We start from the raw sequence: 25,376 nt of genomic DNA on the forward strand, positions 1-25,376 counted from the left end.
AGCAAGGCAAATTTTTTGTGCATATCACAAAAAGTCGATAAGATTTATTTATTTCATTTTATTTTTTTTGCAGCTAGATGTCATGGAAAGCAAAAGATTAACCCTCACCCCCGTCTGGGCTAAGTGGATAGATAATCTTAATAATACAGAAATTTAAAATGACCTCTTTTCCATCATTTGGATGCAATAGTCTTCTGCACATGTCTTCCACTTTGGATTCAGCTAAACTGAAGCACAATAAATGAGACAAATGGGTTTGTCATTTAATAACAGAAAAAGCTACTCAGACCAAATGATGCTTTCGCTGGACAATATGGGTGTATTCTTTTCTTTCAGTCTCTAATCTTAACATTTATTCTCCTGGAAGCTGATGTCCACATGTCAAACTGTTTGATGTTCATCCTCCTGTGAAACTGTTTGCCCCCCCTGGACAAATGGAGGTCATGTAGCTCACTCAGAACCGAATGACAATAAAGAGATCTCTCCTCCACTTTCTGTACTTGCTGGCGATCCCATGCTGTTCACGGCTTTTTGCTTTTTTTCACACTTTAAAACACACACCAGTGAGCCATTAATGCCGCGCCCTCTGCTCATATGCCGCGAGGTCACCGGGAGGTCGGAGATGCTGCTCCACAGAGACGTGCACCCATTGCTCCAGTCTTTTTTTTTTTTTTAATCTGACTGCTCTGAATTGCTCTGTCAGGATTTAGTCAACAATCGTTCTACTTGACACACGTCTCTCCTCATCTATATTCGCGTATCGATTTCCTGTGTGTCTCATTTTCATCATTGGTTAAATCCTCGTCATTTGTCTCACAGCCAGGAGTTCGTGGCTTGTGGACTCTGCGTGTGGGATTTCAGACAGAACAGAAACTGCATGTATAAAATATCAGCCACTGAGGCCTTGCTATTGATTTTCCAGTGCATGCTTACATAATGGACATATCAGTTGTTTTGTTTAGTTTTTTTACCCCCCAACTGCACAACTTTCTTTCAAATTAATTCAAGGTAGCAGATTAGGCCTGAGCCATTTTTATTCTCTAAGAATAAAATATATTAAGTCTTTTTCCACTATCAGTTTTCAGTCAAATAAAACCTGCAGGGATGATATGTTTCACAGAACAGAGCCGTGTTGTCGGATCAGGGAACAAAGAAGACAATCAAACGCGCCGGCTCCAGTGGTCATAACAATTACACATGCATGAGTCTGAGGTAATCCGTGGAAATTGTGTAAATTTGCTTTTTAATAAGGGTCGGCCAACCTTGTGTACGGCTTATACCCCCCCCCCCCCCCCCCCCCCCTTCGCGAGGATTTTCAGCCCAGCCCTTCTTCCCCCACTCTAAAATCAATAATGTCAGGACACGATGCAATGCGACGTCACAGTCATATTTAACAGCAAACATGCCTTTGAACTGTTTGATCTCACCTGGTTTTATATGTATGAGTAGCAGGGCGGTATATGGAAGGTGCACCACAGGTCCCATGTACTGAGGGCGTTTCTGCTTTGTTCCACCTGGGAGGTTCTGCCTCTCTCGCTATCTGCCTGGGCTACAAACACTCATGTGGCAGGACATGATCAAACATATTCAAATGCCAGCATTTGCCAGGTCCTCTCCTGTATTTCTTTAGTCTGTACATGGGTCTCAGTGACCTTGACAATTGTTTAAAATTCACAGAGCGCAACACTTTAAAATGCGTTTCTTTTTTTCCCTTTTGCTTTCTGCTATAAAAGTGATTTTATTTTTTATTTTTTGCAAACAATTTAAACCTCAAATGTCACAAAGTGTAACAACCTATTACACTGTAATGTTTGCAAGTGGATTGGGGGCTAAAGTGTATCAGTTAAATGGAAAATAACAGATTGAAATGCTGCGATTTAGAAGAAGTCATTGGAGAGAAGCAGAGGTGTGATAATACTTCTGCCACTGATGCACACCTGGAGGATATGAGTGAAGTGAAGCATGTCTGGAGAAATGATAACCGCAATCTCAATCATCTGCAGGTCACCCATGGAGATCAGAAGTGGTTTATTTTCTCCTCGCTGACCTCCGTGTAGGGAGAAGCCAGGAGAACGTGTTTTAACCAAGCCGAACATTTTGCTTTTCTGCTGTTGTAATTGTTGTGTAACGGGTTTCAGTTCTATATGATAAGACTTATCGGTGGCCAATGCTGTTGAGGGAGGTGAGAAATTGTGGATTCAGTGGAGTGATGTCTTCTTCAAAGATTTCTTTGAAGCCCAGGCAATCACATCTCTGCCAGTCGGGTTGTCGATAATCATCACACTTTTTCGATTCCTTTTGGAAAAGCTGTTTGAACAGAGTTCTATGTGACTCACCTTTTGCAGCAGCACATGGCAAACATCTTATTTTACTGTAATGGAATAATCTGAGTGAAGAACCTTCTTGGATGATACATGCCTGTGTCATCCAGGAAAAGTCGTTTTATTTTGTTCATCGAAAATGCAGAATTACTTTATACTTACTCCACTTTGTATATGTCCCATATGTTGAGTGGTTAGCACATCACAGTGTGAAGATCTGTTGAATCTATCCCGGGCTTGTTGGACTTTTCTCTACAAGCCCAGACAAGCTTGTTAAGTGAATTAATGTCTTCAACTTGACTATAGGTGTTAATGTGAGTGTGTGTCGTGGCCCTGTAACGAGTCTATCTTTCTTTTTTTTTTTTTCCGCACACGTCACTCAGGATCAACTTCAGCCGAGCTCCGACTTGCTGACCTGAAACTGAACATGCTCTTAGAAAGAAGACATACTTTGGTGTATATATATTTGGTGTTTCGACACATATCAAGACGTTTTTACTGTAAAGCAATTCTGAAATCAAACGTTTGGTATTGGAAATGTGTTTTTGCAACAGTATGTCTTTGCATCACGACTTATTATACCTAATTAAAACCCCTCTCCTCGTGTGTTTGAATTCATTGTTTTTCAGAATGTTCCTATTTCAATCAGAATTTATTTGCCGCCTCCAGACACGATGAGTGAAAACAAAATAGCAACAAAAAAACACTCGATGCTATACTGAGAAAAACCAAAGCGCAGTCAGAAGAGTGAACCCCAACATCTGCAGTCGGATATTTCCCTCAGGTCTCAGTGCAAATCAATGTGAGAACTTAGGTGTGATAGCTGTAAATTAATGCTTCTCCCACTCCACGTACGCTGGGTGTGTAAATAAACGTTTGCTAATTAAACTCAAAAAGCGGGTTAAATATGTCAAAGTTGTGTTTACAAGAGCACACCAGCTGCTTCCGCGTAAATAAATCACATTAGTTTAGGTTTCATTTACACTCGAGTCACAAACTGGACGCGTCAAACTCCCAATCCGTATGCATGATTTCTTTTATTCTTCCTTTAAATCATTCATGGCACCATCCATCACAATGTGTATTCCCCTACAGGGGGGGAGCGCTCCAATACCATACACACAGATGTCTTTTTTCATTATTACAAATACTAGAATAAGCTCTGTGCGCTAACACTACTGAAAACAATCCTTATGTGTAAATTCTGAAATAAACTTATTATGGTATTATCAGGTGTCAACAATAGTGTCAGGTATCAAATCAGAAGGCGACAGAAGTCTAGAAATGCCTGTAAATGTACATATCTATGGTGCTAATAACTTATCGACGATAAACCCTCTAGAAGCACAAATCTTTGAGCGAAGGAGGCTTGAGTGTGTTAATATTTACATCATCCCGCGTTTCAACCGCCAAACTGTGTCATGAGATTTTAAAGGCCACAGGGAACATGAAGGACTCGATGCCCAGACAAAATTGTGAATATATGTACATAAAATACAGTTGTTGGTTTTTTTTAATATTTGACATCAGCTCGTATGAGGAAGTGCATGTTTTGGTGACAATAAATGTTGTTGTTTTTTTTTTGCTGGTGAAGATATGTGAAAACCATGCGACAAACTTTAAAAAAAATAAAGAGTGGATGCTACAGTGCTTCTCTGAAATGGACACAACTGCCCATCAAATAACAATAATAAAGTTACACACTGTAAAGATCCATGACACGCAAAATGGACAACCAATGCTCTTCTGGAATGATTAAAAAGTTTTCAATGAAAGGTTTGGATTTGGATGTTATCATCACTGTGTGCACACAAGACCCCGATTGATCGAAACCATTGCACGCACATTCCCGTTCCGAAGCATCAAGTAGTTCATCAGCAGTACTTCAGTCTCTATTTCGTTACAAAGATCCCACACTGTGAATGATAATAATAATAATAATAACAAATGAAAACACCTCAGTGTGTTTTTTTTTCCAGAGTTATATCACCATGAACAATAAAGTGCTGCTTAAAAAAAAGAAAAGGATAACTTTCCTCAAACAAGGCATTTAAAGAGGACAGGCTCAACAGGTGACACAGCAGCGATCGGCAAGGCAACGTGAGCTGGAGTGGAGAAGAGTAGAACCGGGCAGAAAGGATAATACAGCACAATACCCTGCAGCACTGCAACAAGCATCTCATTTTGGTCCTCATGGGGTTTTTTTTTCTTTCTTTCATTCTTCTGAAGATGCTCCGCATTTGTCACGGAGGGACAGACAAGGTTCTCAAGCTTTAATCTGGAAGCTCTCGCAGGGAATCTCACAAGATTTTAAATGAGGATCCTCATCCAGACAGAAGCTCTCAGTGCAGATCAGACCACTCTGACCAGAAACTGCTGCACAGTTCTCCTCATTTCAACTAATAGAATGGAGTGTAAATGCAGCAATTGAGAATTATTTGTCAATATATTGTTTATTTGTTTGGGGTTTTTCTCCTTTCTCTGTTAAAAGCATCTAGAAATGACTGTGTTGTATTTGGTGCCATATAAATAAAGTTAAATTGAATTCCAATTGGATGTGGTTTTGTCTTTTAAAAAGATGAATATTACATTTTAAGCACAAAAATGCTTCCCTAAGAAAAAAAAAAAAAAAAAGGAATACAGTTGTAAAATAAGTAACAAATATATATTTATATAATTTATGGCAATCTACTGCTAATCTAATACATTTTATTAGGGATACTAAAACAACTTATCACAGTTTGTGTACTCAGTAACTTTCTCTGAAAAAAGGTAGATGTACAGTGGAGCACTGAGACCTTTTTTTCTTTCTTTTTTCTTTTAAATCCAGTGCCCCATCTGGTGGACAGAAACAGCAGAGCTGTGCAGCGTCTACAGTGCTAAGTCTACAGTAATACAGCATTACAGTATAATAAACAAAACAAAAACAAAGAGTTTTTGCACAGTGACCTTATTTTTGTCTGCAGTTGCAGCACTCCCTCACCAGATAAAAACAAACTCACTGTGTCGTAACAGAGCGAAAGCACATATCGGTGACATACTCAGTGAAAAAAAGTTGGTTTTTTTTAAAAAAAAGGCTGGTTTTGATTGATGCAGAGCAATTTTTCTTTTCCTTTCTTAAACGATATCTTTAAAAAGAAAAAGAAAAAATTAAAAAAGGAAAACTTTTCCCCATCTATCCTCAACTCTCTCCACATCCACCAGGCGACACAGTGCCCATCAAGTTCTCCTTTCTTTGGGTGACATGAGAGGAGCAGTCGAGGACGTCATGATTGGAGAGCCACGTCGGTCCGTTTTGCGTTTGGTAAATGACGCCCGAAATGTGGTGACAGTGTGAAAAGTTATTCTACCAGTGGATCTGTCTACTTCTAGTCAGCAGACCGCTCTCGCTCACCTCCTCCCCTCCCCCCTCCCCCTCCCCCTCGGCGGCCTGAGAAAGCGTTTGTTAGAAAAGTTTAAAGAGACGGCGGCTCAGAGCTGAGAGTCGGCTCCCAGGCTGTTCAGCTCCTCGGGCGAGTGCTTCTCTCTCCCCGGAGCGGCCGTCTGGCGAAAGCCAGCCGAAATCTCGTCAAACGTCCGGCCCTTGGTCTCTGGCACTTTGAAGTATGTGAAGATGAAAAACGTGAGCAGCAGCGCAGTGAAGATGATAAACACGTAAGGGCCGCACAACTTCTGCAAAGAGACACAAAAAGAAAGGAAGTGGCTATTTAGTGGCGATCGTTGAGTTAGTGCATTTCTTGACTCTGAGACTTTCATTACTTACAGTTTTTTAATCAACATTTTATAGCTCTTAAGCATGAAGGAGCTGTGTGCATTCACTTATCTATTGCTGACTTTATTTTCTCGGAATGCCCCCAGATTTCCTCTAAATTATTTGTTTTTAATTTGTGAGGCACTGTCGCCACACAATGAGGAAAAACTGCCAATACAAGCCAGTGGGAGGGGGATCGAATCCTAAACGCCTGCATTCATTTCAACCAACTCACCTCGATATACTGGAAGGCCATTCCTACGATGAAGTTGGCGGTCCAGTTGGAGAACCCAGCTACGGCCATGGCCGAGGGCCTGGGGCCCTGCGAGAACAACTCGGCCACGATGAACCATGGGATGGGACCTGGTCCAATCTCAAAGAAGGCCACGAAGGAAAAAATGGCAACGATGCTCAAATATGACATCCATTTGTATTGTTCCTGCAAGAACAAAGGACAAGAAAACAAGAGTCAACAATTTGTTCATTATGGTATTTCCCGGTCATAAGACCTTTGAGGATTGTGTTTTTTTTTTTTTTTTTTCAAACAATACACCTACCAGCAGGGCTAAAGCGACAGTCATCAGGACGGCAGATCCAGCCATTCCCAGCAGCCCCAGCAGGTGCAAAGATCGGCGTCCAGCGCGCTCTACAACAAACAGCTGCACGGGGAATGGAGGAAATCCATTGTCAGGAATAATCCATCCAACATACATTTAGTACTACAGCATTGATAGTGTATGATTTTGATTGACGAGTCTAACAATTTGGAATACAATTATTCAGAGTTCCTCAGTATTTGCCCATTGATAAGTATTTGAGAAGGGCACACTTTGATTTTTCTTTTTGATCCTGACTATGGTAACGATTTGGTTCTGAAAGGTTCAAACTTTGCGGAACTTACCGACACAACAGTGAACGCTGTGTTGACTGCTCCAGCTCCGATGGTGGCGTAGACAGGCTGTGCAACTCCGGCTTTCTCAAAGATCAGAGTTGAGTAGTAAAATATCTGAAAAAGTACAACAATGGCGGCCGATTCAAAAATCTTTTTCCTATCACAGATTTATTTGCACATCTCTCCAACGTGACGACGTGACCCTTGAGACTCACAGCGTTGATTCCAGACAGCTGCTGGGAGAGCTGCAGGATGACGGCGACCATGAGGGGCTGGCGGTAGAGAGGCGAGCGGAAAAGCTCCAAGATGGTCACCTTCTTCTCCCTCATCATCTGTCGGCTTTCCTCCTTCATCTCCTGCATGTCAGCGCTCACATCTGTGGTGCCCCGGAGCTTCTTCAACACTGAAATGTGTTGAAATCCTCATATTATCGTACGCACTGAAGTCTCATTTTAATGTATAGTTTGTGTGTGTGGCAAGTTGGCTGGGGCTGTTATTCGGTAAATGTTTGATGATGTTGTTTTGGAAAATTAAAAAAAAAAAAAAAATATATATATATATATACAGTATATATATTCCTGGTGCATTCTTGTAGCTGAGGTTCTTTTGTTTAATTTGATGTATTTTTACATGATCAAGCATTCTTTTATACTATTTGTGCCAATACATTTTAGAAAGGTTATCGCCTCAGACTTTACATTACTTTAAAAACCAATAATAATTTTAAAAATACACAAAATTATATTATATTACTATCAAGTGTGCATGTCTGTATCTGTCCTTGTTGTCACTTTGTGTGGTCAGAAATGTGAAAACATATTGCGGTACGTTTGAAGGACCAGCTATTTTGCACCAAAATGTCAAGATGTGGATTGACAACTTGGATTATAGCTCAAGTGAAGCGCATGGTGCTGAAGGCTAAATGTAGTGACGAGGGAATACATTATGCCACTGTACGCTTGAGTATGTGTGTGTGCACTCACCATTCTTTGCCTTGTTCTCTTCGTTCTTATTGATCAGCAGGAATCGGGGACTTTCGGGGCAGAGAGGCAGCACGGCACATTGTATTACAGCCGGGAGGAAGGTGAAGCCCAAGAGGAGTGGCCACAACTCATCGTTCCCCATGATGCTCGTCAAGCCAAATACCTGAAAAAAACCCGCAAAAAAACGAATGAAGCGTCTGCGACGTCTTGTGCGTTTGCAACATCGCATAAATTGCACCGCGAGGTCACATTGACGGCAACGGTAAAGAAACAACTTCTGTGCGCCGACCTGTGCAATGAGGATGCCGACGACAATGCCCAGCTGGTGCAGCGTGCCCAGGGCCCCTCGCAGGGCTGTTGGGGACACTTCGCCTACGTACATGGGCACAAAACCTGTGGAGAGGCCGGAGTAGAGACCGACCACAAAGCGGCCAATGATCAGCATTTCCCAGGAGGCGGCCAACTTGGAAAATCCCATCAGAGCGGCCGCGATGAAGGCCAAGATGTTCGCCATGAGCATCGAGTTCCGCCTGAGAGAATCAAAGAACGAGACAGAGTTACGTTCCAAACATTTCTTTCAGTAAAAGAGCCCACCAACACCGGCACTCTCAGTGAAATAAGTTAACTATGACATTTCAACACGATAGGTTTGATATCCTTGATAACTGTCTTTTTTCTGTCGACTCTGAATAAACAACATCATACCTTTAAAGAGTTAGTCCAAGATCGATTACCTTTATTAAGCTCGGAAATTAGATATGTATTCATTTAGTATAAACCTCTAATTAATACATTCAGAAAGTGCGAATAGTAAAAAAAACTGCAGTTGTACTTCGGTATTTGGAAGGTTTCGGGTTGATTGCTTACCTTCCCAGGCGGTTGACAAAGAGTCCGACAGAGAAGGAGCCAAAGATGCCTCCAACAGAGAAGATGGCAACGGCGATGGACCAGACGGCCGTGAGGGAGTCTTGGGAGATGTGCTCATTGTAACGTTGAGACCACGTCTCGTTGATGAATTTCTCAATGGTCTACCAAACGGAAAGACACATTTTGTTATAAAAGTGCGACAAGCCATTGTATTCAGCACACATGCTACGGTTAAATGTGACCCAGAACTACACCTCTGCTACAATATTGCTCAGTTTAGCCTCAGATTGTAAAAGCGGTTTTAATTCACCGATATATATATTAAGTTCAATTATACAGTACATAATGAATTGTTTTTTTTTCTCCAAAAAGGGGAAACATGAATGTCACCTTCGACTATAACAACAATTATCCTAGAGAATCACAAAAAGCCCTGTGATTATTTCATAAAGAACTAAATTTCATTAGCTCCGGAGCACATCAAATTGTGTGACTATACTTAATGAAGTGGCCCATTAAAAGAATTAGGACCATGTTCCCCTTTCAAATTAGAAAACGTATAAAAGTGTAATGTGATCGTCACGGTAACACAATCCCACCAGAATCAGATCAGGTGCCGGTTGTTTTCCTCTTTCTGGAGAAACACCCCCGGCTGCCACTACTGTGTGAGTCCAGCAGGTGGCAGCACGTGCAATCATTTCCCCAACTTGCTGGTGACCAGGAAGTTGACCAGCCAGGTGTCAGGTTTCCTTCCCCTTCCCCGTTGTGTGTCACATCATCTCCGGCTGTGTTGACAACGCTCAGCAGTCACTGGGTTCCATCCAGCGTTGCTGGCGCCAGTTAACGTGTGCGTCATGGTGACAACTAACGTGATTACGAAAGGTCACCACCTCAGCTGCAACCAATATGTCTCACCATCACTGCAAACCCCCTCCGCCCTCGCGTCGCGTCGACCCAGTCGCGTCAGGCGCTTCTGCTGTGATGAAACATCACGCACACGTTTGCTTTGAACGCTTGGACGTGATCCCAACTAGGTAGGTCTTGGTGTTCTCGATCTCAATGCTGGCATGTGGACGCAAAGATCAGCAGTGTCCTCATGAGCCAGTCGTAAAGCACTTTCTTGCGACGGCGGGAGATGTATGGAATGATGTTCCGATACCGCGGAACATGGAGAGCGGGGCACATCCACTATCAACTTACACTCACAAGACCTCGCCTGGTGATATTCCAAGCATGTTATCTTATAGTGTACTGCGCCCCTGACCTTCCTCCCATCACATCTACCCTTTAGACCTGCTTTTTTTAGAGGAAGCCAACTCTATCTTTGTACATACACAAGCACTGTTAAATACAATATAGCGGAGCAGTGCCAACCAATTATCTAACTCAATGTCTGAACCACTTGAAGTCAATAAGTTCACCATTTAAAGTATTAAAACCCAATCACTTTTGACTTTGCAAGAACATTCATCTGAAAATACTTATAATTTGCTTTTATTTCGAGTCGTGAGAATAACTTTTTCCCTTTTCCTAATCGCCCTTTATGATTCAGTGAGGTGTATGTTGTAGTCACCTCATGCTTTTTGTCTTCCATGTGCTATATTCACTCACTTTAGTTCTAGTCACGATATCGTCCTCTTCAGCGACTCAGATTTTCAGCTGTTACTTCACTTATTTTCCATCTGTTGCCTGGCAGACAGTTGCTCGCACACTGAAAACATTGGATCTTCTCCACAAGCAATAATGATGATGGTTATTTTAAGATGTTCTGTAAAACTCTAATAAAGCTGCAGATCGAGGTGATAAGTAGATGTAATCATCACTGAAAGCACTTATTTTATACAGTCGATTCAGGGGCATGAATAAATCCTATATGCGAGTTAAACTAATGTTATATACAGTATTAAAAAATAACAAAAAAAACAGAAAGGCATGGCCTTCAGAAGAACTATTACTGCTTTCCAATCTCTGTGGCAGTTTTACCCCCTACTTTGCACAGTCCAGCTGACTCCAAATACACAATGTAACAGGCTGTCCGTTCATATGACGCCAGACTGGCAGCAAGTCGCCGGCTTCGGCGCTGAATGGCGTCCAGGTCAAGGTGAGGACTTAGAAAATAAAAGTCTTTCTTGTGTTTTCTTTGTTTCTATGGACCATGATAAGTTTCTTTCACAAGGAATTTTTTAAAGGATGCAAAATATTCCAGATTACAGGCACATGTGATACATTTTATAAAACAAGTGTCGTTTCAAAAAGAACAGCCTGACATGATAGGGGGAAAAAGCATTTACGTTTAACTTGAATAAAACATAGATAAAAGCCCCATTGGCACTTCTTTTACTATGGTTTACAGTTGGAAGCGTCGATCGGGCAGACGTGGAGAAGCCGAACAGCGGCAGCGCTCGGGAAAAGGCCCTTGAAATAGCATATCTAATCAGCGCGTGGCCTCCGTCACCAACAGCAGCATCACTGCAGCCTTCAAACACACAAGCACTTGGAAAAAAAAAGTGCTGGTGATGATCTTAAGTGCTGTTCCGCACGATAAAAGCCTACTTTAGAAAAAAATTGCCTCAGAAGCCCTCATAATGCAGGATTAAAAGCCTGTGTTGAGCAGCCTCAAGTTCTTAACTAATAACCATGTACTTTGACCTGAAAATGCTGGTGTGTGTGTGCTTGTGTGTGTGTGTATATATGTGTGAGACTAAGGTTGGAGATTATGAAAGGGAGACTTGGTTGGACAGGTTCACACAAGTCCACTGTGTTACAGACCACATATTCACCGCCTCCCTCTAAGTCTATAGCCCCTCGCTGATCCACTCACAAGGCTGCGCATGAAGCCCAACACGTGCTGATATTATTGTGAACGTGCCACCCCCCCAACACCCACCGCCATGTTCCCGAAGCAAAATACACGATTGCATAATGTGATATACAGTGTGTGCAGGCCGCAAGTGTCTGGCCGAAAAAAAAGAAATGAGAAAAAAGAAAGAAATGGTGGCTTTTTCATGCTAAACAATATCTTTCCCACACAACTGTCCAATTAATCCTGTGCGCATGTTTCACTTTTTTAATATTTGAATAATTGTACTCCCACTTCACAGTGTGATGACGGGCAACAGTTCATGATCATCGAAAAGAAGCTCTTCTTGAGAGCCGGTCTTCGGGAAACGGCGGCATTGGTGTATACCAGAGGTAAACACAAGACACACCTGTGACCTGTGAGGAGACATCTGTATGGCCATAGGGTGTGTTCAGGCCCACGCACGGTTGTTATGAACGCACCATGCAATGTGGACATTCCCCAGGAAATGAGCGTCTTTACTATACCTGTCTGTTAATAAAAACACACCGGAGCTTTTACTCTTCGGGGGGTCTGGAAACTGTTTTCCTATAAGCTTGTTGTCTTATGGGGAGAGGTGACTGTCGACCCACTTTTGATGTCTTCGACATTTCATTGCTGAAGTGTTTCCCGGTCGGCTGCTGGTCAGGACAGGTCCATCTTTGGGCAGAGACACACTCCTTTGTGCAGTCTATTAATGCAGATGTCCTTGGACCTTTGTCTGAATGCAGCTATTATTATCTCACCTTCCACCCCAGACTCTGCATTTTCTATCAAATTCTCTGTGAACCGTGAGCTTTCGGACGAGTTGACACAACCAGCAGCTTTGCATTTTGGTGAGCAACATGAGTCATAAAAACCTCCTGGTATTATATGTAAATATTTACACAGCAACCGAGTGTGCGACGACTTACCTTCTGAGGAGCATTGATGACGCCGGTGTTGTAGCCAAACTGCAGGGAGCCAATCACAGCCGCTCCGACGCTCATCATCAACGGGAAGGTTATTTGCTGTAAGAGAGCAAACAGAGGAAGGAGTATAGTCAGTGAAGCCATGACCAGTTTACTCATCCTCTTGCCAAGCAGACACAAAAACAGATTCATTTGTCCAAGAGCCGGGATGAGGGCGAATAATCAGATCAACACCGGGATCACCTTTCCAGCTGGCCGACAGCTTCCTTGACTGTGAGCTCCCACAGATATCGGCTGACGGACTGGAAATGAAATTACTGCCAGTTTTCAGCACAATGCATCCAGTATTTACCCACACCACAGATTGAGACTTTGTTTTTTTTGGTTGTTGTTTTTAACTTGTAGTTGCACTAATATGAAATAAGCATAATCACTTAAGTTTCTGTGGGGTTGTTACTCAATACTTAGGTCGAATGTGAAAAGTGTCTGAGAGTCTCTATATTTCCTCTTCGCGAAATCGACTGTTAGTTTTGGGATCAGCCAAAGTAGTTGTGTCCACTTAGGAGTCACTATTATTTCTGTTAACTCCTGTTCTTTTGGCATCATTCAGTCCTCTTTACTGCAACCTTAAAGATGTCGAAACAAACAGCGTCACCTTCAGCCTCCACTTCCAGTTGCCGTGATGTTTCTGGGAACATTTAAAACACATTAGCCTGAGATAATAAAAGCATCAAATGAGGTAAAGGTAGATAAAATGAGAAGGCTATATCCTGAAATAAGAACATCACATCTTTTCTAAGACAATGCGATTTAATAGGACAATGGTTAAATATACCTTAAAAAAATCTAATAACCAAGGATTGTGTTTACAGTGAAGCTCAGCTCAGGCTCAGTAAATGTTTTTGGGTCTCAGGTTTTACTCGCCAGAGCAATCCAGTTAAGTAAACCCGCCCCGTGACACAAGTCCAGGATGGTCCCAGGTCTGTTTTTGTCTGGGTTCCCCAAACTGTTATTACAAAGTTCATTTTCAGCTTGATCTCAGCAGAGCCAAGTAGATTAGAACAGATTTTCCTCATACCGAAAAGTTAATAAGCCAGTGCAGAGCATTTCACTGTCTGTTTCCTCCTCTCAGGCAGGAAGACAGCAGCCTCCAGCTACTGTATACCTCTGTTTTTCATATACGTTTGTTTTCATAGTCTTTTTTTTTCTTTTTCCGATGCACATATAAGCAAGTACCATTTCCTCTCACACTGGTGGACAATTTAGAAAATACCAAGTGTCTGAAAGAGAACAATCCAAAGAATTTTTGACATTACACAAGAAGTGCATTACATAATCACATATATTATCAATAAAGTTAACATTGTGTGGGTTATATCTAAGAACAGACGAAGCAGAGGTTTGCCATTTCAATCTTTTGTATCTCACAATAAGTCATCTTGTCTGGATTATTAATGTTTTTCCTTGAGTCCTGTGATTCACACCAGATAGCTTCCTCATATTATGGCAACAAATGCCTTCGCAAGGTTGGCTGTCGCTGCTTTTCTTTTGAAAACATGCACAAAAACTCAGCGGGAGAGGATGTCAGTGCAAATTAAATGGAGATAATTTCATGTTATCGTGTCTTTTGAGGAAGTGCAAGCAGGGTCTGATTTTACAGATGATGAAAATTTTTTTTTAATAAAAAATAAAGCAAATTCAAAAAGGTCAACCTGAAGTGTGTCTGGCTTCCTCTTGTTCCTGGCATCCACCAGAAAACTACACATTTACCTCACCCAGTTTACCCTGTACATAGTGTATTACTGTGAATTTCTCATTCATCATTGAGATCTTCTATACGGACTTCAGACAAGACGACTCAGGAGGTCACTGAAGGTTGTTGTTTTTTTGGTTTTTTTTGTAATGTTCATTAAACTGGTTCTAAAGATCTTCTGTCTGGAAGCAGCCAAAGCCGTCCATGGAAGAACGGGTATGGAGAATGGTACTCTGCCTCGGGAAAACCATGGCTAACTGGCATTAAGAGGGGCGAAGAGTGCCAAGGAAACATTCCCCACCACCACTGTCAGCTTGGACTGTTGACACCGAACAGGCTGGGTGCATCAGCTCACACTGCTGCTGCCAAATTCTACAGAAAACACGATTCACCAGACAATCGCTGTGCGTTGCCAGATCAGTTATGATCAGAGCATTTTTTTTCCCCCCTGTCCCTTGCTGTTCCTGGTTGAACTCAAAGAATGGTTCAGTCTAACCGGTTGGTCCAGTCTTTTCATCAACAGAATAAACCAATAGCCAGTGTCTTAAAATGAAACATGGCTGAATTAACCCACTGCAGACAATGTAAAAAAAAAACAGTCTGCAAAATTAACTATTTATATCATTTGTTGAAAAGCAAGTTTGAAATTTAAAGGGTTTAGCTTTTTCTCTAGCTGCAGTATGTTTGTTGAAAGCATGTTATAATGATTTCAATAATATAAAAAGTACAAACAAAATGAGGATTGCTAACTCTTGAGACCACAATGCAATTTATACGAGGACTCTCGATGGGTATTCATTGCATTTATGATATCTATTATGTGGTTTATGTGTCCTTTTTCTCTATGCTATGATGTTTTCTAAGTTTTTACGGTTATTTTTACATGGACTACTCAGTATGTGCCATTTAAAATTGCCCCTAGGGGATAAATAGAGTACCGGTATCTTGAATCTTAAGTAGGTAATAAGAAAAAAAAATCACTAATCTGTTTTTAAATGGAAATATCTAGCACTCATTTGAAGTTATGATGGGTCGGAATGTACAAAAAGCTTGTTCCACTGTTGACGTTGAACAAAATCAAACATCATCACCATAAAAGTCCATGCATCCATGCATATCAGATGTATTAGGCTACATCAAGTGCACTTTATAGGTTGTTTCTTTTTTCTTGTTTAAATTCCTTTCAACGCTCTCTGACCAATGTCTGAGAACTGTCTTGAAAAGAACTACTTGAAAGTAAGAAAATATGACTTGTGAGCTGATGGGAAATCCGCTTCACCTTTCATATAACGACCGTTGAAGTCACTAAAAGTAATTAGTTGGTTTCAAAGTATGTCTTCCGCCCTCGGGCAGATTGTCTGGAGTTTACATGAAGTCTCCCAAAGCAGGAGGAATCAAAACAGCCCTTGCATTTTTCATTTGGAGCACGGACTTAAGAAACTATTTAAAAAGGATTGAAAATGTCCCTTTTCAATATAATCAAAGTGCCACTGGCCACTCTAAAAAAATAAAGGATTTGTCTGGCTAAGTCCCTTCATGGGAAGCTCCTCCATGGGCTGATGAGGAGAGAGAGAGAGAGAGAGAGAGAGAGAGAGAGAGAGAGAGAGAGAGAGAGAGAGAGAGAGAGAGAGAGAGAAACAAATCCTTGTGTGTGTTTGTGAAGTTACTTCATCTTGGCTCACTGTAAAAATGGGCCTGGTTACAGACACTGGCAAACCCACCTTCGCTTCTGAACCAATAGGATCTTGAGTTTGGAGGGTCATCAAGTCCATAACAGGGCTGTTCAGAACCAGTACATAAACACACACACACACACACACAGACGATGCCTACACTCTGTTTGGTATTGTGGGAAGTGGCATTAAATTAGCAACGGTGCCAATAAGAAGACCAACCAGAATAGATGAGGTCCAGAAGCTGTTATGCAAGAAAAAGAAAAACACACGAGGTTGCAGAGATCTACCAGCAGCTTTTCACAATAAACAGTGAAATCCTGTCATTCCCCTTGTGGGAGAGGTCATCTCTGGACTCCCTTTCCTTTGGGAATAGCATCAAATCGGTTGCAAACAACGCTCTCTTGCATGTGGATGTTTAAATCCAGCTGCAAACAGTTGGGACACCAGTGTGTGTTGAAGTGAAATGAAAACCACAGCCTTACCTGTAACCTACATTCCGCCATGCTGGCTTCAGGGTGCAAATAGTTTTTGTATTTAAAAAGATATGACCAAAATTCTTACGACTTTTCTTAAAAAGGAGTATATGCAAATCTGAGTATATAGGTGTGTTTCTAGAGCAAGTACACAGTGTCTCGTACCACTGACTCAACAGATCCCTTCTTCCTCTGTAAAATAATAAAAGCCTGCAGATGGTTCTATTACAGTTTGTATATATGGGAACAAGAAGGGCAGCATAATATGCGACTTCCTCACTGGAGAAACAATAAAGTCACACCCAATAAAACTATTTCATGATTGTAACCTTGAAGCCACTTCCAGCCCCACTGCATCCTCTGTCTCTTAACTTAAGGTAAAATGTTCCATCAGGAGCTGTTGGTTGTGTTTACATTTCCAAATGAGTTTTTTTAGGGTTTGTTGACTCAGCTGCCTGTTAACAAGAACCTGGCTGTTGAGATCTATGTTTAGATTTAGATCTTGTTAGGCACAATAGTTTACTTGGGCCTTTAACTAACTGGCTATAGCAACAAAAAACAAAAAAAAAGAAAGATTCTACAATTTATGTTAGGTTCTCTTAGGCATTTACCATTAGTGTCAACAAATTTAAGTTCATGGTTAAACAGCCAAGTAGGCCAGACCAGTGATAAAATAATAACAAATGATCAAATAATAACCCTAAATGAATTTTTTTTTTTTTTTAATGAGTAGCTGTAATATCAAAAAAATATGTTTGTTTGTTTTTTAACTGAAGCCTACTGGCACAAAATACTGTGAAATGTCAAAATCTCAGATTTTCTATTTGTGGCTTCGAAATTGGTCACATCTCAATAATGCAACCAATGATTGGACTTTGTTCTTCATGAGGCTTTCCAAATCCCCAAACAAATCCGATATAATGTCCTCTGCGGTGCTTTTGTAAGAGACGGCACATTATATCTGCAGCCTTGTATTTCACAAAATCACCCTCACAAGTTTGGATGTGAAGCTAATGCTACTTCACGGGCTCGCACAGCTTCATCACTGTTCTCTTGGACAAGTTACTTGGAACAAATGACCAAAAATAGAGTTTAGTTTTGATGACAAACTAAGATTGTATTTTTTTTTTTTTTCCTTTTTAAACTTTGCAGTTAAGAATTGTGTTGAAATGTCCCCTACAAGGGGCTGGATCTGGCCCAAGGGTTATAAGTTTGACACCCCTGATACAAAGGGTCAGTGTGAATGAAGCTATATTTATTTATCATATCGCCATCTCCCATTCAGAAGACTCTCTGACTGGACCCAGCCATGCAAATCTTGCCTTTTTGCATGTGAAAAGTAAAGCACGACATGAGCACTTCATATTGAATGCGAGCTCATCTGTAAACAGTCACACAACCACCTCCCTTCATTTGGTCATAGTATCTTGTTTCTGGGTCACGCAGCCAAACCGTGGCACTCTTCACTGGAATTAAGACAATGCAGCATAATAAGGAAATGAATCAGAGCTGGTGGGGGAGTTTTATCCAAATGGGGACGTGCGCAACAGCAAAAAATAAACCACTTATTCAACATCTATGCTTGAGCCAACATCCAAACACCATTTAAGTATAAGGTCAAAACATCAAAGTCAACAAAACACAGTCTGGATCCTCTCTTGTTAACTCATGAAGAACTGAACATTTTTACAGTGAACTGTGACTCTGTTCAATGAAATGCATCTATGAAGAATAAAGTTTGATAATTCAACTCTGCATCCAAGTCCAGTAGTTTTGTGTGCACTGCATTCCTTTGGAAACGAGTCGACGACACGGCAGGCTCCATAAAAGGACCCGCTACTTACGTATGGAGACACGGAGGGTTCATGGGGGGGAAACAAAGTCACACAAACTCATACTCACAGAGGTTTATGCACTAGCGAAAGCATGTGAAAACTAAACTGCAGTTCTCCTAGAAGCTCTTCTCCAACTCTAAACAAATGGTGCAAAAAACAGCGGTAGTGCAGATTTTTTTTTTTTTTTATATACCAATTATGGTATCATGGTAAATTCATTTATTCAAGAAAATACTTACTTTGGGACTAAAAAAACAATTAACCACAGGAGAAAAGAGCTGCAAACATGTCGGTAGAGTAAAGTATAGATAGTCAATTTAATCTAATAAAACCAACATTTACATCATCAGTCGATCTCAGGTAGCTACGTGACCAGAAGGACCAACACAAAAGCCCTGCAATTAAATATTACTCAACAAAAGTAAACCACTTCAATTAACTAGATTCAAGAAAGCATTTAGTTTTTCATTAAAGTTTCATACTGAAACGTATCAGCTAATTAAGGATGCCACATAAATATAGTGGAGCAAAAAGTGCAAATACAGTCCCTCGAAAGCGTGATATGACTTTCTGGGATGTGACTCGTTCGGCCTCATCGAGACGTACATTGTAAAAACAACTCAGAAAAGATGGTAGACGAGGCAGCAGCTTGGTGGGTTTGGGTTCCCTCCTCGTCTCCCGTGTGCCAAATTCATGAGCCTGGCCTACGCTGCTGCCATCACGTCCCTCCTCACGTCACCTCTTCGGGCTCGGCTTACACAGCTGAGAGCTGCCCCTCCCCCCCTCCCCCCGACGGCACATCCTGCCCCGAGAGGACGCTGCCCAAATTTATATTGCGTCCGTTTTGACCTTTTCGGAGGAACTTCTGAGCAGCAAGTGAAACTCTGAAGTCTTGTCAGATACTTGTGGAATGTTTGACCGACCATCCTTTTTTTCTGGCTTTATAAGTAAAACTTAATAAGCCTTACAAGGGCATTGTGTTCCTGTAAATCGTCCTCCGGTTTACAGAAATCAGTGACTTTCACAGCATACTGTGAATCCTGATTAACATTACCAAGGTTGTGTTTCATATTGATTTTAATCCTGTACTGGTCCTGTAATTATTTCATTGGTAGTAATTAGATCTACCGAAATATGTTTGGAGAGTTGATGTGCTGCGTTGAGGTGGGGGGGGGGGGGGGGGGGGGGGGTACTTTGTAAAGCCCTCGCCTTAAGTCGTGAACTTTGGCTCACAGATATCGAAATGAGATAATAATGATGGAATGAGCCATCTCTGCAGGGCGATGCTGGGAGGAGCCAGTTGAGGAAGTTTGGCCATCTTATGAGAGCTGCTTCCTCGTAACTTTGTATTCAAGGTGTCCAGGTATAACCAGGATGGGACCGAGGACAATACATCTTTAATGATCGGCGCTTTCTGTTGTGTCACTGCAGGAAAGAAGGACAATCAGCCCAGTTCAACTGAATTCAATGGATTTATACTGTTAAATCGGCGCGCGGCCTCGCAGTGAAAAACATTTTACTCGCATGAGAATGAGGTACTCTTAGTAAAGTCGACGTAAAGGTGCTTCAGCGTCTCGTGTTTCAGGAGTAACAATCACAAAGGGATCAGATAAGGCGTATTTTTAGGTGTGCTGTGTTTACAGGCAACTTTGTCTTGTCAGTGCAAACAATAGGACTGTGATGACACAGCAGCTCACAGCATTCCAACCTAAATACCACAACATTGGAGTAAAAGAAGAATGTAACAGCGTATTTATATATACCGTGTGTGTTATATAACAAGGGAGGAATAGACTGTCCTTTGATTTAGCAATGATCAGTGATTAATTCTTTATATATTGATAAATGACTCAATGTGATGATGATCACAAACACTTAAGTAGAAGGAACCACAAAATATGTTTTGGGGGATTTGTCATAGTAAATAGACATTCAAGAGTTCAAGATTTACTTTTTTGAAAAGCTGTTAAATGAGTTGTATCATGAAGACTTTAATTTTTAAGTGTTTTAGTACCAGGACATGAAAGGCGGGAAGGGTGTGATACTGTGATTATTCATAAAAGGGACTCAGTGTTTCATACAATGATGAGAAAAGAGTGGAGGAGGAAAACCCAAAGTGTGTCAGAGTGCATTCACTTGAAGAAGACACAACTGTATGTATCGGTCAGCGAACACGTGTAGAGACGGGACGAGAACAATCATGAACGCAGCCCTTCTTTTTGACGTCACTTTTTAAATTAGCGCTCAGTTGAACAAGAAGCCCGGAGGCCCACTGTCGTCCAGCAGCAGCGTTGAACCGGCCAGAAGAGGAAATCGTCCAACGAGGATGTGCGCCACAGAAAGCGAATCAAACATGCACCTCTGCTTCCCCATTCATCTCAATTAAAATCCTCCCCGATCTCTTAATCTGCAGCAAAGCCTCATTATGACTCATTACAAGCAGGCTGACAGCTATGTGATAAGACATATTGAGGGAAAGTACTCAGGCACATTGAAATGAAGCACTGGACAGTCTTCAAGCGGGCGGGAGGATTGAGCGGCATTAAGACGACGCAATTAATGCTGCACAATGTGAGGCTCCGGACTCCCAATCAAAATACCTGCCGTTGAGGCGGTCGGGTATTACGACTTTAAGGGTCTCCATCAAAACGGAGCAGGTCACCTGTACTCTTTGGAAGTAATTAGATTGTTTGGGGTTTTTTTCTTCCAGAACTCAGGAGAGTTTTGACTCCAAAACAAAGTTGGTATTTGGGAATAATGCCATTGAAGAAGTGTAGGAAGGAATGTGCACTCAGTCAGCGTGGACGTTGTGAAAGTGCTATATACACTGATGCAAATACAAAATGAAGACTGGTTTACTGTAAATGAGGGTGAAAGATATATATATATATATTTCAATGTGGACTTGGACAAATGGTGAAGCCATCTGTTATAGCCACATCTATTGTGTGTAACAAATTGGACCACACCTTTGTGAAACAATCGCTTCACAGGCAATGTATGCACAGTAAATAAAACATCCGTATTTTAACTTACTAAACTGTATCTTGCAGTGTAATCGCCCGTGCTCAACTAACCATAGCACACTTTGTGCACATCATCTGCACAAAGCCGCGCAAGTGCTAAGCACTACCCAGGTATGAAAATCCAGACCACGAGATTTCGATTATCCGGCGCACAACTGCAGGAGACGCACACACAAACAGTTCAGCACTGCTGGACGCAACAAAACACAAAGGAGGAGTGAGAAGCCCGGCGAAAGGGGGAGGCTCAAGGGCTCTAATGCCCCGGTGTTGGCAACTGTGCATTCGCTCAGCGGGCTCTCACTCTCCCTGGAAATATGCTGTGTTGGTGTCACAGTGGGAAGTGGGAACATTGAGAACTATTCCCATCACTTGACAGCACACCTCTCCGGTAGGCCAATTCAGGACACGGTGAAAAATAGTGTGGGGAGACAGAACAGGAGCAGTGAGGAGGAGGAGGGGGAGGAGGAGGGGAGGGCGACATTTTAAGGCCACCATGTCAGACTGAGCTGTCCCGTGCGACTGTGTTGGGTTTAACTGCTCTCACATCAGTGATAAGAGCAAGGGGAGGAAGAAGAGTGGAGGGTATTTGCATATGTGTCTCACTGTGCTGCTTGCACACTTAGAATATAAGCCATAACAGGACGGCGACATGATTATCAAGCTGCAGATAAGTCGCGTTCTCTTCCTCAGCAATGAACTTCACCAGTTTATTTGTAAAAACTCAGAGATGCCACTGGGTTATTATAACCATAAAAGTGGCTGTTTGCTGAGGATGATGTCGATCTTCCGTTTTTATTCTGAATAACTGTCTGTGCTTAAAATTGATTAGAAAAGCACAGTGTCACTGTCACTGTCAATTTCCATGTCTTGGTTTTTTTTTAAGCAATGTGTTTCTTCCTGCCTCTAAAATGTTTGATATTTTTTTGTTATTGACAGTTGTAGATGTATGTTCAAGCATCATAATGCACTGAAAACAAAATAATGAGCATGTGTATCCACTTTATGACGCCTGTCTTGATAAATAAACAGATGAAGCATTACCGATGAGATAAAAAAAAAGTAAATTTCAAGTCCAATACATTGACATTTTAGAAAAAACTAAAGCCATCATCAAAATAAAATGCTTAAAAGTATCTAAAACCTCAAGTTACTGTTAGTAAGTAGCAACTTAGAATGGAAATTAGTATGTTGTTTGTTACGTATCAAGAATTTAAGTACGTTTTCAAGCTAAATGAAGGATTTTTAAACCCGAAGAATTCCCTTCAGGTTTCCGTCAGTACACCCTAAATCAGGAGTGTGTTTGGTTATTTCTGCATTGTCTTCTGTAATAGTGTAATTAGGATTGATAAAGTGACCTTGTGTTGGATGTTTTCTTTTTAAGTTGGTGGGAATTGTAAAGATATGCCTGCGTCACATTTATTACACCAACATAAACACTATTGTAAATTTTCCTTTTGACATGATGTTTGATTATATACTTTATTGTTTGTTTTTATCAACACTCGGCAGTGTATTAAATGCTTTTTCTTAATTTTTCATTATTCAAGAAGCATTTTCCCCCTAAATTTCTGATTTTGAAATGCGTCTGAAACCAAGTATTGCGATAATCTATAATAACCAGGTTAAATCCTCCCATTGTTTTAGTATGGAAGCAAGAGAGCACCTGCAAATTGCTAAAATGCACAATTCTATTGCATTTTGAGTATTTTAGGCTGCACGTGGAAGAAAGCGTCACTAATGTGACCACTACTATATGAACTATTACCATCCTAGAATAGTTTTACATTTCTTCTGTTGTGCTGCTGCTCTCTAAACACTCCTGGTCCGAGTAAAGACGAGTGGGTTTTAGTAAATATTTTAGCTTTTCTTCCTGGGAAAGACCACCTTAGCAACAGCCTGCAGCGACACAGCAGCGCATCACGTACCCAAACATACTCATGAACACGAGGCGGGAGACACGCGACAAAAGCCGCACACCGAATCCAACAACAGGACACCGAGATACAATACACCCCTTTAAACTTTTATTCTCGCTTGGAGACTTAAAGCAGTATCAACCCGAACAGTGGTGCGTGAGCACGCGTGGTGGGTTGCAGATAAAACGACGCGGAGTGCACGACTTGCCACCAAAACGCCGGGAAGTGAGCCAGAAAGTGACTTTTGAGTGTTTGGGGGCGTTCAGGGTAAAAATGTGCTGCCGTGAATTTTAGCTGTATCGTCGCTCCACGTGCACGCGCCTCCTCAACCCCGGTTAAAACGCCGTGAACCCACTTGAACCCCGCGGCTCACACTGACAGGCGTGCACCGGCGACCGGACAGGTCTGACAGGACTTGGACACTCCTGTAAATACACAATATAAATACCTTTCCGGAGTCCATGGCTGCTGTGGAGATGGAGGCTCTTTAATCGGGAAATCTTTTGTCTTCTTTTTCTTCTTTTTTTTGTGTCAATGAGAGAACTTCCTCTGGCGCTCCCGCTGGTTTCGTTCAGAAACGGCTCATCTTGAGGAGTTTGTTCCCGCTGAGAAACACAAACTCCACTAAAGTTCTCTTATTTTTGGTCTAAAAGACGGATCTTTCTCTTTAAAAAAAAAAAAAAAAAAAAGCCGGATGATGGAGGGTCTCTGTTCCGCTCGCTGGTGCGTGGCGTCGCTGCCGTCGTCGGTCTTCTCAGCGTCGTCACGTCGTGGGTGTGTGAAGTCTTACAGGGTGTTTAAAAAAAACCACAAAAAAAAAAAAAAAAACCTTGTCCAGCCTATGGAAACTGCTCTTCTGGGACGTGAGTCGTGTCACAGCTAATATATTGTAGCTGACGCAATTGGTGTACGGGGTGTATCCATGAACCGGAGGCCCGTCCTCCGGAGCAGCCAATGACTGAAGGACCGCCCGAATAGTCCCTCCTTTCTCCTTTCCTTTTTTTTTTATTAACTTTTTTTAATATTAACGTTTTAATTGTCGTGCTCATTGACAAAAGCAACTCTCTATGGAGAAATATATTTATTTATTTATTTATTGGTTGTTTGTTTATTTGTTTATTACAGGTTTTTTTTTAACCAATTAATCGATTAAAAAAATGCGATTTTTTTTTAATCAATTATGTATGCATACAAAAGTCGGCTTTCACATCAGTGAGAAAGCGAGACAGAAAGTAATTCTATATACAATTTAGGAGGATAGCGAGGACAAACGTGATTTGAATACTATGAATTTAGGTTTCTTTCTGGAAAATTTAGAGCAGTGTTTATGATATTTTGCTACCATTGTAAGATTAAGTTCATCACAATTTTTTTTCATGTTTTTTTTTATAAATACCAAAACTAACATCTTTTGTATCAAATTGTATGCCCATATCAAGCTTTTCATTCATTAAAAAAAATAAAATAAATTGTGTTCCTGAATATTTGAGTATAAGAGCAGTCCCACAACACATGTATGATTGATTCTTCAGTGTTATGACAGAACAAGCGCATAGGATCTACATTTAGACAGAAATTTGAAATAACACTGTTTATGGGGTAACATCCATGTAAAATCTTCAGGCATACCTCTCGAATCTTATTGGTGACAAAGTATTTCCTGGGCAGTAGTCAAACACAGTTCCAGTCTATGTCCATAAATGCATTGCTCTAATAATAATGCGACTGCAGCGCAGGTTAGTGATGTCATCCCTGGTGAAAAAACAAAAAATTTCCAAAAAAGGACTACAAAAAGGGCATTTATAACACTTTCCCCCGTGCATCTAAATGCTGATATAATGTCAACTATCACAAGGTTTGAATGGAAATCAAAGGAAAAGAGGCTGACATGTATGTTATGTACCATTTATCGGCCTATGAAGGTTTAATTTTACAGCCTTTTTCATTCAGAGATTAAACGTGGTCTATTTGAAAAAGCTGAAAGCACCGATCAACTGACAGCAAATCTATCTTAATGTAGATATAAGGAAAATTTACCCTGAAATTCATGGTGCACCATTTTCTAAATAAATTTCATTTCATTTCAGCTGTATTATTTGTTTGTTGAGTATTTAATAAGTAATTGTTCTTTTG

General features: G+C 41.2%; 1 protein-coding gene across 1 annotated transcript; it reads right to left on the reverse strand.

The window, feature by feature from the left end:
* Positions 1-5,750: 5,750 nt before the first annotated feature.
* slc2a1b (solute carrier family 2 member 1b) lies at positions 5,751-24,066 on the reverse strand. The gene is made up of 10 exons (XM_080495049.1): positions 23,692-24,066; positions 12,568-12,663; positions 8,815-8,975; positions 8,237-8,477; positions 7,948-8,110; positions 7,180-7,367; positions 6,974-7,078; positions 6,630-6,731; positions 6,308-6,511; positions 5,751-5,993 (listed from the first exon to the last, which is right to left on the reverse strand). The coding sequence occupies exons 1-10, from the start codon at positions 23,704-23,706 to the stop codon at positions 5,793-5,795; spliced, it is 1,476 nt and encodes a 491-aa protein (XP_080351175.1). The 5' UTR covers positions 23,707-24,066; the 3' UTR covers positions 5,751-5,792.
* Positions 24,067-25,376: the final 1,310 nt, after the last annotated feature.

The sequence above is a fragment of the Blennius ocellaris genome (genome assembly GCF_963422515.1).
Source record: "Blennius ocellaris genome assembly, chromosome: 4".
In the NCBI taxonomy this organism is placed as follows: Eukaryota; Metazoa; Chordata; class Actinopteri; order Blenniiformes; family Blenniidae; genus Blennius; species Blennius ocellaris.

Bases quoted from the DNA above. Each gene is read 5' to 3' on its own strand.
- slc2a1b (XM_080495049.1), bottom strand. The intron at 8,976-12,567 runs GTAAGTCGTCGC...TCCGTTTGGTAG, and splicing joins TCATCAATGCTCCTCAGAAG to ACCATTGAGAAATTCATCAA. The intron at 8,111-8,236 runs GTCGGCGCACAG...GGTTTTTTTCAG, and splicing joins TCGGCATCCTCATTGCACAG to GTATTTGGCTTGACGAGCAT.